This window comes from Pantherophis guttatus, chromosome 1 (assembly GCF_059756535.1).
Source record: "Pantherophis guttatus breed Tessera chromosome 1, ASM5975653v1, whole genome shotgun sequence".
NCBI lineage: Eukaryota > Metazoa > Chordata > Lepidosauria > Squamata > Colubridae > Pantherophis > Pantherophis guttatus.
In genome coordinates, this window is record NC_142063.1 from 269637335 (window position 1) to 269655904 (window position 18570).

At 38.7% G+C, this 18570-nt stretch overlaps 2 protein-coding genes across 3 annotated transcripts in view; one reads left to right on the forward strand and one right to left on the reverse strand.

Annotated features, from left to right (window-relative positions):
• SLC22A3 (solute carrier family 22 member 3) overlaps positions 1-6677 on the forward strand; it is a 31067-nt gene extending 24390 nt beyond the window's left edge. Inside the window, exons 8-12 of one of the 2 annotated variants that reach the window (XR_015731439.1) lie at positions 926-1034; positions 3385-3497; positions 5154-5253; positions 6131-6313; positions 6446-6677. Coding sequence is in view for 1 of the 2 variants with exons in the window: in XM_034428526.3 (XP_034284417.1) it covers positions 926-1034; positions 3385-3497; positions 5154-5253; positions 6131-6185 (377 nt within the window). In the remaining variant the exon portion in view is untranslated. The other variant, XM_034428526.3, reaches the window with a different exon arrangement.
• A 1122-nt stretch (positions 6678-7799) lies between these two features.
• Positions 7800-18570, reverse strand: part of PLG (plasminogen) — a 37567-nt gene continuing 26796 nt past the window's right edge. Inside the window, exons 14-19 of the mRNA XM_034428525.2 lie at positions 17323-17446; positions 14604-14681; positions 12785-12925; positions 10368-10474; positions 8637-8782; positions 7800-8078 (exon numbers count right to left, since the gene is read on the reverse strand). Of these exons, the coding sequence (XP_034284416.2) occupies positions 7917-8078; positions 8637-8782; positions 10368-10474; positions 12785-12925; positions 14604-14681; positions 17323-17446 (758 nt within the window). The 3' untranslated portion in view covers positions 7800-7916. The remainder of the gene's footprint in view (positions 8079-8636; positions 8783-10367; positions 10475-12784; positions 12926-14603; positions 14682-17322; positions 17447-18570) is intronic.

Sequence of the window (18570 nt, forward strand, 5' to 3'; positions counted from 1 at the left end):
GATCTTAGCCAGGATTTTAAACATTTTAACTAACAAACTTATAATGACACGGTGGTCATCTAGCTGGACCCGCTTTTCCTACTCAGATTATTTCAGTGCCAAGCTCCGTACACGTGTCCAACCAGCTAGGCCGATCTACACATATACTATGGCCACCTGATTCCCACAACACGGGAAAACATCCGAGATTTTAACTTTTTACATACACACACCGCAAAAACTTAAGAAGACATATATATATATATATATATAAAATTTACACACACACACACACACACACACACACACACACACACACACACACAAATTAAAGTGCCCCAAAGGTGTTTTTCCAAAGGCATCCGGACTTTCTTGTTTTTTTCATTAAAAATGTTTTGCTTCTCATCCAAGAAACTTTTTCAGTTCTGGCTGAATGGTGGGGAATGGAAGAATTTATATTACATCCGTTCATTAGCACTTTGAAGGTCGGTCTTTATCACTAAGAACTAGGCTAAATTCTTAGTGAGTCGGTCTCTATCACTCTTTGACAGCTATAGGCATTTTAATGTATGCCGATTAGTGTACATTCAAAATGACAATAAAGTCTAGGCTGTTTTCCCAGATCTTAAGATAAGGTGGTTGTTGGAACCCCCTGTACTTAAATCTGATTAATTGTATTGTTCTGGCTAATCTCTTTTTTATATGCCCTCTTTTTTTTCATTTGTAATTTACCCAGAATCATTGGGCAGCCTTGAACCTGGATAGTAAATACTTAAAAAATTCTGAAATCCAACTGGCTAATTAATTTGGAAGAAGAATCACAAAATAACACTGGCCAGAGACCAAGATAATAAAATTGGTTAAGAAATAGGATCTTGACGTCTCGGTCCCAAGGTTAAGTGAATTCTTTTAACATTTCCTTTCTGCCTACTGTGTATCTCGACAGATATACCATGGTTAAGTACAGTTGTAGCCATCTTGGCAAGATTGGGAATCACCATCACTTTTGAACTTGTGTATCTCGTGAATAGTGAACTGTATCCTACAGTTTTCAGGTAAGTGGAATCTACAAGTTGAACAATTTTCACAAGATCACAGAAAAAAATCAGCTTTTCCTCTGAAGGCATTTTAAAAATAAAAAATAATATTTAGCAAGAAAGTGGTTCATAGAGCTGCAGGGCAATCCTAACATCTACACATATTGAGAAGTAGTCAATATGATGTAGTTACCAAGAAATGTATAAAAGATTGGGTCTCTAGAAAAGAAGAAATTCACAGGAAATTCACAGCTATATGCAATCGCCAATACATTATTTGAATCTGCTTACAACATTCCCTAAATCAAAAACAAATTTTCCTTAAGAGATAGGTTTATTTCTCAGCCTTTTTGTCACTTTTCCAGAAGTGGGGAAAATATTTGTTGGATATCAAGTGACAGTTTAAATAAGCCAATCAGGAATTAGTCCTGAGAGCGGGAAATTTGGAGGCACGTCAGTGGCTGTAGCCGCGGACAGCTCCAGCCTATATAAAGGGCTGCCTGGGCTAGAATAGCCATTGCTGTTTCCGGAGTTAAATAAAGAGTTTCCAGTTACATTGTGTCGAGTCTTCCTTCAATCGCCTGCGATCTAACAATATTTATCTACTTTAATGTCATTATGTTTCACCAAGCAATGTTAAAGGCCAATCCAGTATTGATTAACTAATGACACTTAAGTATAAATTTCTAATCAATTCAAATTAAGATATTTAATGAAACTTTCCCTCCAGCTCTGAATGCTTGGACACTTCCATACAAAGATATATGTGAAAGTGTTTGTGATCCACTATTTGTAATGGTGTGTTTCAGATCTTCAAGTGCTCTAGCAGCAAGAGAAATTGCGATTTGATATCTTTGCATTTCCCCTTATAGGAACTTTCCTTCCTTCCTTCCTTCCTTCCTTCCTTCCTTCCTTCCTTCCTTCCTTCCTTCCTTCCCCCTCCCTCCCTCCCTCTCTTCCTCCCTCCCTCTCTTCCTTCCTCCCTTCCTTCCTTCCCTCCTTCCTTCCTTCATCCCTCCCTCCCTTTCTTCCTTTCTTCCTTTCTTCCTTCCTTCCTCCCTCCCTTTCTTCTTTTCTTCCTTCCCATCTTCCCTCCTCCCTCCCTCCGGCCCTTCCTCCCTTCCTTTCTTCCTTCGTTCCTTCCTTCCTTCCCTTCTCCCTTCCTTCTACCATCCCTCCCTCCCTCCCTCCCTCCCTCCCTTTTTGTTTTAATTCCATATATTTATTTAAAAGATTTATTAAGCTGCCTATCTTATGCAATGTAACTTTGGACATCTCACAAACACAGATAATTCTCTCCCCTCCATTCCAACTGTTCAGTGTAGTTGAACGGTTGTTCACAAAATATTTCAAGGGGTTGTTTTGATCAAACATATCCTGAATGAAAACCACCTTCCTTCTTTTGCACGGAAAAGCCTTTTGTGAGGTATCAGATGGTAACATGTCAGCATTTTTGCAACTAGGCACTTTTCCTGATACAGTACCCTCCACCCATGCTTGCCTGCCTCTATGGAGGATGGAGTGGGTAGAGGAAAGACATTTTTCTAAAGATTGCCTATAATCAGACACTAAGAGAAGATGCTAAAGCTCTGAAAGAAGGAGAGTTTGCCTTGGAGATAGAATAAAACAAAGTGTTCATCAATGAGCTCTCAAGAGCTTCTGTTTTGCAAATGGAGAGCTAATCTTTCCTACTCTTCTAGATACCCCATACTTGTCAAAGACAAGTAGTTAGCAAACAAGGGATCACATACGTCAGGGGTCCCCAAAAGTAGTGGGATTCAAAAAATTTTACTACCGGTTCTGTGGGCATGGCTTGGTGGGCATGGCAGGGGAAGGAGACTGTAAAATCTCCATTCCCACCCCACTCCAGGGAAAGGATACTGTAAAATCTCCATTCCCTCCCCACTCCAGGGGAAGGTTACTGCAAAATCCCCACTTCCTCCTGATCAGCTGGGATTTGAGAGGCAGAGAATAGATGGCGGTGCCAGTCAGAGGTGGTATTTACCAGTTCTCCGAACTACTCAAAATTTCTGTTACCGGTTCTTCAGAACTGGTCAGAACCTGCTGAATACCACCTCTGGTCCCCAACCGGTCCGCTGCATGCTAGCAACCAGGCCGCACAAAGAAGTGAAGCCCCATCCATGGGATGCAGGCAGCACAGAAAACCACACCCCTTTGGACTGCAGAAAAACTTCTCTTCACAGAACTGGTCCCTGGTGCCCAAAAAGTTGCAGGCTGCTGACATACGTGATGGATACCTTGCATGCCTATAGAAAAGTTCTTGGTATATGGTGAAAAGGAGTCAATATATTAATCTGAAACTGAAAACTATACTTCATAAATAAGATGTTTTTTCTTTTTCTTACAGAAACTTTGGTATCTCAATATGTTCAGGAATGTGCGATATAGGGGGCACGGTAGCCCCATTTCTGCTTTACCGATTAGCAGCCATCTGGTCAGAGCTTCCTCTGATTGTCTATTGTAAGAAATTATTTCAAAATTTGCGCTCTTTTTTTGCTGGTTTGGAAGAAAGCTCAAGGTTGATGCCATTCCAGAACTAAAAATACAATGCCATGAGCAAATGCACATACTGACAACTAGTGTATGCTGGTGGTGGTCAAACCAACTTTGAGAGAGGGGATTTTCAGCAAAAGAGGATAGGGGTTGGGAAGAGATGTTTATCATTTGTACTGTACCTTGCTCAAAAATTGCACTCGTTGGTAAAATATCTTTACAAAAATGCCAACACATCTGGAGTTCTGCACAGAGATAAACGGTTTGGAGGAGAAGGAGTTGCAGAAATGGCAGATGGGGATGGGATTTAATTTCTTTTGTTAAGTGCTGTCCTGGAGATATGCCTCCTTTCCAAAGACACATCACAACGCACAATGGAGTTTAGGAGAATGCTTGCATAAAAAGTGAGTTTAGTACTCAGGATGATCATCTACAATACAAGTAGTCTTCCCCAGGGTCACATGATCAATTTTCAAGCACTTGTGTTTATAACAGTTGCACTATCCCGGAGTCATGTGATTACCATTTGTAGCCTTCCAAACGAACTTCTTACAAGCAAAGTCAAGGGAGAAAGCCAGATTTGCTTAACAACTTAACTGTGGCAGAAAATGGTCATAACCTGAGTTGAAATGCACTTAACAACTGCCTTGCTTAGCGATGGAAATTTTGGGTTCAATTGTTGTAAGTTGAGAACTACCTCTACTTTTTTGCCCAAGAATTTAGTTTCCTGTAAGAATAGTGTACATCCCAAAATGACCTCCGTGTTGCTGACCTCATTACGTTCATTTTATACAGTTAAAGAAGAAAATAAACTGTGTTAAGGACTGGAATTTATTTTTAATTGAATTTATCTCTGACTCTGCGGTCACTGTTTTACAATTAAAATAGAATAAAATATTATTCCATAAATAAAATAATGCTGTCAGCTGATCCTTATGTTTCAATCCAGACTAATATATTATTCTGCACCTTAGGTGTTTGGAAAAACTCCCCCATAAGTGCAAGAGCTGGTTCTGAAATCATAATGAACCAGAAAAACTTAAATTATAGCATTCTTGCTAAGAAAACACAATTCTAAAAAATCACATCCATATTGTTGTCCCCCCCACCCAAATGGCATAGTTGTACCTATGTAGTCATCAGGAGTTGAGCTCATCTTAAGGAACCTGACTCTATAGAATCTTCCCAAGTATAATTCCCAACAAATCTGACCCTAATAAGTATGAGATTTATAATCCATCATATCTGAGGAGCTCCAGGTGGGAAAATTGATTTGTGGATCACCATCTATAGGACTATGACAGGATTCTATCTCAGGTCCACCTCTCATATATACTCCATTCTCAATGCAGTGTCAAGATATTCGGCCCAAATCCTTATTCTGATACAATTGGATAAGTTATACCTCAGTTTTGAACCTATATTTTAAATACATAAGATGCTGCCTCACTGCAATATTTCATGGGATTTTAATCAGCTCATTTAGACCTTTTCATGTGCCCTACATAAGAAAACTATTTAACTGTAGCTGTATTTTTTTTCCAGCACAAACAGTAGAATTACAAGAAAATTCCAGGACAAATGTCTAAAACCTGATATATTTTTTCCTTTACTTTTTCGTAGGCATACTTTCTCTTCTCTGTGGAATTCTGGTGTTACTTTTACCTGAGACCAAGGGGCAGCCCTTACCAGAGACAGTAGAAGATGTGGAGAAAATGTTAAGGTACTGACTAAGTATCCTTAGAAGAGAATATATGTATCCTTAGATATTCTTTCATACCCTCTGGAAAATTCAGCCTTCCGATGATTAATTCTAGACTTTAAGTCTAGTTCAACAATTTTTGAGAAACTTAGCACAAACTATACACTAAATACATATGCATCTATGCATCTATATGTGTGTGTATTCATGCATCTTGACATCCATGTATGGTTGTTTTTTCTTTAAAAAAAAGTCATTGCAAGGACCAATTTGGACTAGAAGCAGCATAAGAGCAGAGGGAATTAATTTTATCCCCCCCCCAGTATGAATAAAATTGTCTTAGCACAGTATAGCATCTCTATTTTACCTTCTTCCAAGAAAATGGAAGCAGCATTTATTTTCACCTGTTACCATTCTAATTATCACAATTATTCAAAATAGGTTAGGCTAACTATAGTAGAACAGTTTGTACTCACATTAAGCTATTGATTGTTTTTATAACATAGTAGCTAAATTAATCTAAGCCACAATAGCTGAGTTCACACAACATGCTAAGCCAAAGCTAGCCCCGTTATACTTCAGTGTGATGCTAGGTAAGTTGGAATTGCAATGCTATCTCCTTGATCTTAGTCTGACCACAGTGCTCCCTAATTTAGGAGAGAGGACCATCAATGTTCATCTGCTCCTTGATACAAGAGGAAATTCACTTTGATCTTTATTTGTGAACCCAACCTAAATTGGGCCCTCTTGAGCTGCCTATTTTAAAAAATGCCAGTGCACCTTATGAAGTGAGATTCAGTCTCAAAAATTACTTTAAAGAAACAGCTTTTCTGCTAAAATCAGTCTGCCCAATAAAGACAATTGCTTATAAACTTATTTTTATTTCTTCTCTATGCAGTTTCAATGGCTTTTGTGAAAAAAACAAGCAGCAAAATTCCAGCAAAGAAGTTTGATCTTTTGTTAATATTGCAAAACCTCATGAGCTACCCGGTTTTCAAATTCACAACCGCTGGACAGCATCTTCCTGTTGGAGGAGATGAATTCAATTATGTCATAAACCCTAAAAGAACCTTTTTATAAAGTAAGCATAGAATTTTTCTATGGGGTAAATATGAACATATTTTCAAAACCTATTGTTTCCAGATAGGGAACTATTATATGTGGCTCTCATAGAAGAGTAATCACTTTCATTAAATATTTTGTTTTACTACAGGATCTTACCTCCTTTCTCTTTACTAATTTGCAACACAGTTTTTTTCAAAGTATTGTCAGCTTACAAAGAATCAGCCAGAAGCCATTCATTTCATTCATTGGAACAGGATCAGAATGGAATTTTGAAAACATTTTCAAAGAAATATGTTCCTTATTTCAAAGGTACATATAAATTAAAGCAAAAAATAAATAAATAAAGACATTCCTACAAGAAATGTAGGAATTAACTCCACTTCCTATGGATTCAAGCCATATGTCCAGAACAAACACGTGTCTATCACCTTTGTCCTCATAATAATGCTGTGGTGTGGATAAGACTATAAAATTGTTTCTTGACGCAGACTCAACAGTGATTTTCAAGTTGGCCTGGGGATTAGAAATTAGCTTTCTATTAGAAACGGCTTTCCATGTTTATCCTCAGCACAGTTAGCATTACGAGCTGGTATTAAATTATTAGCCTGTCTTGGATGCACCCAAGTTCCAGAGATTAGCCCAGCCATGGTTAGAGAGGTTAAAGATACAAAAAATGCAGGTACTGTTAATATTTAGCTTAACAATAGTTCTTGGTATGAATGAAGGCAAAAATATGTGTCCCAGGAAAAGGTTGCAGGATCCAGAAGAAAGTGAATTTTAGACTAAAATTTAAATGCTTTTGGATAACAAAATGAGTATGAAAGAATGTGATTATATGGCATGTTTCACTTCTAAGGCAACGTATAAGGTTGAGCATGTATTCCAAAGAGATCCCAACAAATCTAGATGGCCCAGACCAGGGATTTCCAAACTTGGCAACTTCTAAGACTTGTGGACTTCAACTCCCAGAATTCCCCAGCCACCATGAAATAGTCAGAAAGGAATGTTGCACATGCGTATTCAGTTATAACTTGGGGAAACATTTCTTGGTGAATTTTTACTCATGGTCCTTATGAAACTGAATGAGCAATGCATACAAGGCAGCATTAAAGATACTGTATAATGCCATTTGTAGAAAGAGATGAATGGTCCACCATCATAGTCATCCAACATTGCTGTATAGAAATTTTGTAGAAATCTTTCTCCACTTCATCTTAAGAAAGAACCTTTCTTTTTGGAACATATTGTATTATTCTGGATACTAAGGTAGGTAGGTAGGTAGATGACATGGCAGGCAGGCAGGCAATATAGATGCCATGTGTCCCAAAAGTCATGCTATCATACCGAGAAGTTTCCTCCTTCGGTGGCTATTTATCCTGCCAAATGTTAGCGATTCAATTTCCTCAGATTTTCTACATCATAACTAACACAGCTTACTGTTCCACAAACTCAGGCACCTTGTAAACCAGTGTTAACCAACAAACAAAGAAAGAAAGAGTTGCTTATAGGATATTCACGGTATTTATTTTACATTCATGTAAATTATTTCATTATATTGCACTTCAATTCTATTTATTCTTCTTTCTCTTTGTTGCTTTCGGCAAGAGGTTATTGGCAGCTCAATTTTCTCTCAGAATTCTTTCAATCCATGGAATAAAGCGAGACACTCGCACATAAACACCAGGTTTCATGGGCTGGGCACAGCCCAGACCCCAGGAGGTTACTCCATGTAGCACATATCTTCCTTGCTCTTCACAGACCAAGGGGCCTCCACTGTCACCCTGGAACCAAGCATTTGGGGGAAAAATGAACCAGGAGCGCAAGAGAAATCAACATAGCTCTAAGATGAGTTACACATCATTCTCACTGGATGACTTTTATTGCCTGACAATCTCTTAAAAAGGACTTCATGAGGGTCAAACTAGACCCAAAGGGTGGATGTTTTACAAATAACATGAACTGGGTGGGTTCTTCGGTAAGAAGATATTTATTTTATTTAATTAATTAAATTTATTTATTTAATTAATTGGTTGAGTTATACAGCCACCCATATCAGCATATGCTCCTGGGTGGCTCACAATATTAAAACAAATAAAAGTATATACAAAGATAAAATAAACAAGGAATAAAACAAATAGTAGCTTGGAGAATCATAAAGACATCCTCAACACAGCCCAGAAACAGGCTGTGTCACACACCCACATTCAAGATATAAAATGAATATTTTCCTCACTTGCTGTAATAATTAGAGGGAAAAATCCTCTGAGGGTGGCATTTTCACTGGGAAAAAAATGAAACATCCTTGGGTTTATTGACAAAGCCAGCATGCCATATCTTACCTGACAGCTATCAGATACACCATCAATATTACCAGCACAGAGTTCGTGGTTTCTGACTCTGTTATTTAGAAACTCAGGCCGGTTACACACTTTATTCTCAATGACAGGGAAGCCGGTCTCTTTAAGTAAGCCTTCTCCACCAGTTCCTTTGAAAAGCAAAGGGGAGGGAGGAAATAATGAAAGGAAAACCCATACAGGATAATGCAGAGAAGAAGCAACAAAGATAATTAGAGGACTGGACCAGTTCAGGCAAACCGGTAGTGGCAGTGGCAGGAGGCTCCGCCCACCTTCTGGACATTATAATGGATGCTCTGCGCATACGCAGAAGTGTTGGGCACGAGTAAAGCTCACAGTTCCGAACTGGAAGCGAAGGTAAGTGAAACCCACTACTGGACTGGAGGCTAAAATATGTAAAGAATGGTTGCTGGAATTGGGCATGTCTGGTTTAAAGAAGGACTAGGGCTGACATGATAGCAGTGTTCCTTCTTTGTGGGTTGCCACAAAGAAGAGGGAGTCCACCTATTCTCCAAAGCACCTGAAGGCAGGACAACAAGCAATGAATTGAAACTAATCAAGGAGAGAAGCAACCTAGAACTAAGGAGAAATTTCCTGACAGAATAATTAATCAGTAGAACAATTTGCCTCCAGAAGTTGTAAAAGCTCCAACACTGGAATAATTTTAAGAAACATTTGGACAACCATTTGTCTGAAATGATATAGGGTTTCCTGCCTGAGCAGGGGGCTGGACTAGAAGACCTCCAAGATCCCTTCCAGCTCTGTTATTCTATATGTTTCCTGATCTGGTAAGAATGGGATCAGATACATTCTTCTAGCTTTTTTAAATGGAAATGTTACTTAAAGCTTCAGGATGCAGACATGATTTCTCCATGGTATAAAATGAAATCAATTATATTCTAATATGCTTAAGAAAGCGTCATCATCACCAAGTATAACACTATATACCTTGCAGCTCAAAAACTAAAAAAGTGTAACCTTTTGCTGCCATCTGGTGGTCATTTGGATCTTGCAGCTCAAATCTAGTTCAGGTAATCCTCATTTACCAATCACAAGTGGAAAAACCACCACTGTGCTTACTATCTTACTGCAGGTTTCCTTTGCTTTACAGACTTGTGAAGGTCATAAATGTGAGGAGTTGTTACTTTTTCATCACTGTCATACCTGCAAATGGTCACTAAATGACTTTAGTCTTTTAGTCTTAACCAAGTATCTTGCAAAATATTTTCCTATTAAAATTATATGGCCGCCCCTGTTAAAAACAGAAATGTGTATAATTTGTGTGGGGTTGTATAGTCTCTAATACAAGTAGAATTCATTTCCTTGTTGAATTAAAATTGATCTCTACCTTAGCCATCACTGTGATGGAATTTACCCGTCCAAGAACCATCCAGAAGCTTGAAAAGCTATTGTAAAGTCTACCCCATGAATAAATATATTTTTTTCAAACTTCCCATAGTGACTAAATTGTGTCGTGTCCAGATAATAAATATGAAAGCCTTCCTTCCTTCCTTCCTTCCTTCCTTCCTTCCTTCCTTCCTTCCTTCCTTCCTTCCTTCCTTCCTTCCTAAGTCTCCCCAGATGTATGGGAGATAAAATCCATCAATACAAATTCATCAGTTTTATAGCCATCGATACAAAAAGATGGGAAGGGGAGAAATGTGAAAACAGAATGGTGGGTACTTTTGAATTTTTAATCACTCAGACGTTACTCACCTTTTGTATCACCCCATCCTGTGACATAACATTCTGCTCCACCTTCTACAACAACGTTGGATGAAGGCAAGCAGACTGGAATGACTTCATTGGTGATCTTTACTGGGCTGGGAGAAAAATGATATTGCCGCTCTTTTCATTCTAGTCACTCTATTATATTACACTGGGTGCATCTCCCACCTTTATAATTTTTTTACAACTAACCCAACATATCCAACACACTTCCTCCTATTTTCCCCACAACAACCCTTTGAGGTGAGCAGCTCTCATGGCTAAAGGCAGGACTTGAACTCCTGGCCTCTTGCTTTCTAGCCTTGTGCCTTAACCACTAGACCAAACTGGCTCACAGGAGCTGCTGGTATGTTAGTCACAGGATATTTTTTTAAGTAATACACTCCTAGGAGGCTGAAGTTTACACATTGTGAAGTCATCTTACTTGCCAATTCCTTAGGCACATGAAACTTCAGAATTTGATCTCTAAAATGAATATAAACATAAACATTTACATAAATGCAGTAGCTATTATTGAGCATTGTATGGTATGTGACCATGTATCATATATCTCCCTGTTCCAGCTAGTCTATTCCTCGAGTCAAACAACTCTTGCTGCTACAGTCACTTTCTGAAAGAAAAATAATCTCATATAACAGTTAAGAGGGTTGCATTCCATAATTAGCCTTGAGCCATTCTACATAAAAGCACTGTCTCCAGGAGATAATCTTTGATATAATGGAATTGAATCTTAACGTTGTATGAATAAAGAATTAGAAACCATTAATTAGCTTCAGCATCATTGCAGCCTCTAGAGCGGTGTTTCTCAACCTTGGCAACTTTAAGATGGGTGGACTTCAACTCCCAGAGTTCCACAGCCAGCGAGGAAACACTGCTCTACTGTGTCTTTTGTGAAGTCAACCTGCCTTCCTGCTATTTCACATTGTCAGCTATTTTCCAGCAAAACAATCACAAATATCTCAAGCGGGTCTTCTCAAGTGAGCTGAAAAAAGCCTGGGTTTTGAAATAAGATAACAGGTAGTCCTTGATTTGTGGCCACAACTGAGTCCAAACTGTCTAAGCAAGACAGTTGTTAAGTGAATTTTGCCCCATTTTACGACCTTTCTTGCTACAGTTGTTAAGTGAATCACTGTAGTTTTTAAGATAGTAGCACAGTTGTTAAGTGAATCTGGCTTCCGATTGACTTTGTTTGTCAAAAGGTCACAAAAGGTGATCACAAGACCCTGGGACATTGCAATTGTCATAAATAGGAGTCAGTTTCCAAGCGTCTGAATTTTGATCTTGTGACCATGAGGATGCCACAATTGTTGTGAGGGTGAAAAATAGTCGTAAATCACTTTTTTTCAGTGCCATTGTGAATTTGAACAGTCATTAAGTGAACTCTGTAAGTAGAGGGCTTACTGTATTTACACTTCTCTGGAAGCAAAGGAGCAGGAAGGTATATCAAGGTTAGGGGGTGGTCAAAGAGAAAGAAAAAGAAAAATGATGGAAACTTCCCAAATTTAAGCTAGAATCTACCCAAAGACAAAATTTCCAGGAAGTGCATTGTCTATTCCAAAGTGAATTTATTCTCTAGAGCAATGTTTCTCAAAGTTGTCAATTTTAAGATGTGTGGACTTCAACTCCCAAAATTCTGGGAATGATAACTGGGAGTTGAAATCCACACATAAGTTACCAAGGGGCATGCATAAATGCACCAGCGTGCCTACTGTCCCTGTCCTGATATTCCTTTTTACTTACTCTTTTCATGTATTCAAATTATGTTTATACTTTTACTTGTTATCTTATATATGCATGACAAATAAACTTATGGTTATGATTATGACTACTCTAAGAGGAATTGGGAACAGATAACCAAGAACTGGAGAAACATTAACTTGTGTGGATGGAATGCTATGCATCCCACCTTGAGCTCCTGGAAGAAAGGAAAGACATAAATCTAAGAAACAAGTAATAAAAATAAGTCACCTGGTAGAACAACTCTTTGTTTTTATCTTTAGTGGACCTAAACTTAGGTATTGTGCAATAAAAGCTCTAAGTATGCTGTTGTTGTAGATTACTTCCCCATATATTTACTGCTAAAGCCAAATTTGAAGTTAATGTTCTTCCTTCTAAATTGTATGCAAACCAATCTATGTCAATTAAAAAAAAAGAACTATATGGATACTCTTCCATGCAAGAAGCTTATCTCAGTTGCAATGATTTTGTCCATAACAACAATGCAACCACTTAAAAACAGAAGCACGGTGTGCATCAACACTACTTCAGACGAGCATTGTACCATAATGAAATTGGATCAATTCAAATGTCATTTTAGAAATGTTAGTATATTCACAGCAAGGAGTTTTGGAATGGAGGGGAGAGAGAGAGAGTATTAAAGATAAATATTGTTACCCAAAGGATACCTGCTTAATTTCAGCAAGGCAATGTCTGCCCGATATGGTTCTTTGAATATTTTCTGAACGTTGCGATGTTGGGCGGATGGTTCTGAAGCTTCCTCTGTGTGCAGGCCGAGCGACACTTTGTAAAAACTAGGACTTGATGACCTACAAAAGACAAATTCCCCAGGTGAGAATATCTTCATAGATCGACAACTTAGGTAGAGGGCAATTCAGTGAGAATTTCTGAAGACTGGAACCATAGGTGGATCTATGTTATGGAAGTCTGCAGGGAGGACAAATAGGGCCAGGCTAGCTCTGAGAATTGTGGTGTGTGTGTGTGTGTGTGTGTGTGTGTGTGTGTGTGCTGGATTTAACAAGCTAAATGATTAGAAATCACTGTTTCAGTAGGAACATTTGGGGGAATTATGGAAAACCAGAATATCAAATACCAAGCATTCAGATGCCAATAGTTATTTAATTATATTCACTTACTAACTGGCATTAATTGCTGTTAATCTACAATCTATACATCATTGGTTGGAGCTATTTGTTCTTTACAGAGAAACAAAGGAAGCTGAAACACCAAGCCAGACCACTATTCCATACTATACAGCTCACTATTACCACTATGCCACTTAGCAAGTGGTTTCCAAGGCTTTAGATGCAGGTCCTTGTCAACCCTGGACAGAAATGTCAATTAAGTACTGACATTGGCAAGATCTTCTCATCCTGGAGCTACAGCCTTTGTCCATGTGCAATTACTCAGAGACAGTAGCTGAGAAACAGAAAATGTATGAGGGGTCCTTGGTGTCCTCTGAGTTTGTGGATGTTTTATTACCCAAACATCATCACTGCTAGTAAGGAGAGGGGTTTGCTCTCAGTTTATATTCTAGTGGCTTGCCCTGTCAGAGTTGGTGGGAGTGTTCTTGGAGCTTTTTTAGTTGGCTTGTTTACTGTTAGCAATAGTGATGAATATCTGTAGCTCGGGTGTAGGATAAAGGTGAAGGTTCGTTCTCTGAGCTTGTAGGTTGGTTTCCGAACATTTCATTACCTGTTTTTGTTTACTGTTTACATTTGTTACATTTTTGTTTACTGTTAGCTGGTTTGGCAATTCCTTGATTGGGGTATTGTTTATTTCTTGTTGATCTTTGTGTTAATCTATGCATATCTGGGTATTGACTGCTGGTGGGAAGGTGTTTTCGTCTTTTTGTTCTCTTTTTGGCTTGTTGATTGTCTCTTTTGCATAGTATATAGATATCTATGTCTGTGTCTATACGTCTATTCTAGTGAAAATACAGTCCAACCCCTTTGCCATCAGGTTCTTCTGGGAACCCAGTTGATAGGAATGCCAGGCCACAACAGAGATGTTTACAAACATCCCAAAGCCAGATCCAAACAAATCATACTATGGTTTGGAACAAACTGTAAACCAAGCCACAATCTGTGATCTATAAGGAAGCCTTGCTGTCAATTGGTCATGTCCAATGGAAAGCTTTCCAATTTTGTTAACAGTATATTAATTCTCAGAAATTACACATTGCTTTCTTTTGATTTCTAGTCCCAAATAGACACAGAAAGCTCTAACTCTTTGCTGCTAACTGATGATCATCTGAATTTCTGCAGCCCAGATACAATACTGCATCCTGATGTTTTCTAGCTATAGAATGACTACAACTCCCAGAATTCCAGGTTGTGAATTTTGCCAGTTGACATTTCAACCCATTGCAATAGTGTTGGATTGGGAAAATATGGGCTCTTGCTCAAGGGAAGTTTTATTTTTATTTATCATATTTCGAAGTCCCTCACAAAGGGACTCTGGGCAGTGTACAAATAAAGGTTTTACCGGTCTAAACAGTGAGTTGCTGTCAGAACCCATTGTGGCTTTATTAAGGTGCCTCCACAAAAATGTAGATTGTTGTACCTGGAAAAAAAAGGAAAGAGAAGGTTAGTTTTATAGTAAATAATTCACATAGAAATCAGAGGCGGTCCATTCATTATTCAATCTCCTTATTTTCACGCATTACACAGAGCTAATACCAGCATCCATGAAATGGCTTAAATTTGCAACAGTTCACAACAAACTGAATGGCACTTCTTTTCTTGCTGCTTTGAGACTAATAAATTCAGAGTCTGAAGCCATATTTGCAAAGCAGAATCTTGTACTACCTTAAGTATTAGCAGATTTATTATGGCTTTGGGCTTTATGGCTCTATCATGCAAAGTTATATCTAAATTAACAACGTATTACAAGCAGATGCGAGACAGATGTAAACCATTAGGGAAAGCAACAATGGAATGCAAAAAAGCACAGTTTCAGTAGTACAAGGTAAATGTTAAAAGGATAATAATTGCTCATGACACTGTTCTAAACAGGGACAGAGTTGGCTAGGATGGGAGATCACATGGAGATTTCACAGTTGCATTCTTGACTTGGGAGTTAAAAGCATTGGCAAAACACTTCCAGGTATTGCCACTGAAACATGGCTATAAAGTTTACAGGAGTCAAATGTCATTTGAGAGAGCCTTTACATGTATTATGATTGTTGTTGTTTCTCTTACTGTTATTCTGAACACACTGTATAGAGTGAGGTCCTTTCACCACTGTTGAACTGAAGTGCTTCTATCCACTGATCAATGACTTGGGAGAAAAACCATACCAGAATGAAAGTTGTAAGCAATCCTAGTCCTGTCTCTGCTGTTACTTCTATTGAAGTCAATATAACCAGCTGACTCTCTTACAGAAAGCTGGGTGACAAAGTTGAGGATATTTCATACCCTTTCAGACTACTTTGGGGCAGCATCACAATATGAGGAGAGACATTATTTTAATAAAGGTATAGTAACAGTAACTGTAACAGAGTTGGAAGGGACCTTGGAGGTCATCTAGTCCAACCCCCAGCTCACACAAGAAACCTATACTAGGGATTCGAACCGCCAACCTTTCTGATCGACAAGCTCAGCGTCTTAGCCACTGAGCCACCTAGAGAGCTGCCTAGGTGGCGTATAGTTAAGGGCAATAGTTAAGAGATGAAACCAACATCTTGAACCGGTGGCAGAAATGATGTTGCCACTGCATATTTGTGCCATGGTTAGATGCAGCTGGGGAAAGATCCTGAGTGATTCAACATTGCACAATTAACTCCTCTCTTCCTCATCCAAAGTGATGTCTGGAGATAACTGTATCTACATGTCAGCCACATAAGAGAAGGCTCAGAGAAGGACGTTGGTGCTGCAAACATGGGAACATTTGGTACCAAGATTTAGTGAGAGGATAAAGGCTTTACTGCTTGTCTGGAAGCAAAATTCAAGTTAATTTCACCCATGTGGAATAATATATTCTGTCTGCCCTCAGTAACTAGGGTATACAGGTAGTCCTTACAACCTTAGACTTATGACCATAATTGAGCTGCAAGTCATGATGAGTATAAGGCAGGTCACCCCCTGATCTGATTTGACATTATTTGACATTCCTGGCTTACCCAGGTGTAGTTATTAAGTGGATGGAGCAAAAGAACTGCCTGCTGAAGCTCTCCCCTCCATGGGCAAAAGAGAACTGCAGTGCAAAGCTGGAGAAAAGAACCTGGATTTTCATCATTGAATTTCTTTGAGCTTCTCTTCTCCAGCTCAGTGCTGCAATTCTCCTGCCTCTGCCTGCCAGAGAACTCTGCCCCAAGCGGACTGAAATCAATCCACCAATGAGGCTGAATGAAGAAGTCCCTTCATGACAGACCATTTTTAACCCAACCCCTTTGAGAGAAAACCCGCTGCTTGACGGTGAGACTCGGCCTCTCTGGCAAGCAGCAATTTTTGCTCTCAAGGAGACTGGCTGAAAAAGATCCATTTTGGAAACCCAGGCAGAAATCCAAGCTTAGATTTCAGGATGGACCATTTTCAGTCAGCCTCTTGGAACCAGCCAGGTGGCAACGGTGTGCGGCTTTCCCTGCCGACTTCCCTGATGACTTTCTGGGGAAACCAGCAGGGAAGACTATAAATGGTGATCACATGATCATGAGGCACTTGGCAATTTGTTGTAAGTATGAATGTTTGCCAAATGCATAGATTACAATTGTGTGACTGCAAGCTCAGGTGTACCTCAGAAGTTCCTTTGTTCAGCACTGTTTTGAATGGTTGCTGAACAAATGGTCATTAAGCGAGGGCAATTTGTATATAGGAACTAGCTTTGGCAAGGAAAGATGGGCTGCTATTTACAACTTTAGAAAAAATAATCTGGTCAATAAGCAAGTTCATTGAAAAGTTTCAAATAAGGAAGGTACAAGCCCTGAACAATAAACAGAAGAACAAATGCAGAGTAAAAATAGTAAATCAAATAGAACAAAGGAGAAAATCACAATCCAAGCCCAGAATATAACAACAGAGATTTTTGCTTATTGGGTGGATGAGAAGTATAATAAATAATCTTATTTATTTATCTATATTTTACCTTTATTATCTTTATAAATAGCTTAAGGTAGCAAAAGTACCTAACATTCCTTCCTCCTCCTATTTTACCTACAACATCAGTATGTATGATATTTATATTATAAATATATTATATTTAATACCGAACGCGGAGACTGATCTGCCAGGGCCAAGAATGAGGATTTGAAACACAGCCACCAACAACTCTTCCAAAACATAGAAGCGGTGAATATTTGGCTTTTCCACATCCATCATCAGCAGAATCAGCTGAAATATGAATGGGAGACATGTAAGGTATGCACACTATAGCAAAGGTTCAATAATTATTTCCTTTAATGAAAATCCTGAGAATTGCCTTTGTCTGTAGAGAAATAGGTCCAAAGGTTAAGAGTTATTAATTTTGTCAATAGCTGAGGCCTGAAATAGTTCAGTTGGGGTATCTTAAGAGAACCGTATGCACCATGTGTTTGTGTATGATGGGGTAAGGACAGGGAATTAGAGATGGCTGCTGTTATCAAAACAACTTATTTAGCTCAGCATGGGAAACTCTTTGGAATTTTTTTGTGTAAACTACTGAAACATTTTGATTGTCATGGTACATCATAATCACAGACAGACAGTCAGGTGGATGGATGGATGATAGATTGATATAGTTGATAGATTAGATGATATCTTTTAGATGATAGATAAATGATAGATAGACAGACAGACAGACAGACAGAGATGAGAGAGAGAGATGGATGGATGGATGGATGGATGGATAGATAGATAAAGATAGATAGACAGACAGAGGAGAGAGAGAGATGGATGGATGGATGGATGGATGGATAGATAGATAGATAGATAGATAGATAGATAGATAGATAGATAGATAGGATAGACAGACAGACAGTCAGACAGACAGAGATGGATAGATAGATAGATAGATAGATAGATACAATAGATGAGAGATGAGAGAGAAAGATGATATAAAACCTTTTAAATGAAATTGAGAAGTCAGCAATGGGAACCAGCAGTCTAACTACTGGCTGCACCCTTTATCTTCTTCAGTAATTAATCATTAAGAAAAATAAGCCTGTGTTTAGGCCATTAAGGCCAGTGGGGGAGCAACACAGAGTTCCCCCCTCAGTTATCCTGCTCTCAATTCTTTCACTGCAACATTCAACTCTACTTTTATTGAGTCTTAATGTCTTGTCGGTTAAACAACGGAAGGGCAGAGGGACATCATTGTTGGGCAATGCTTAGGACATAACATCAATTGGCCTTAATCTGGACCACTCTTACATCTAAATTACTCAACTGAATGTGAGGAGAATAATTTTGGGCAGGGAGAGTAAATTATACAGTGAAAAGCAGACTAAGAGAAGATGATAAAAATTAAATAGTCATTG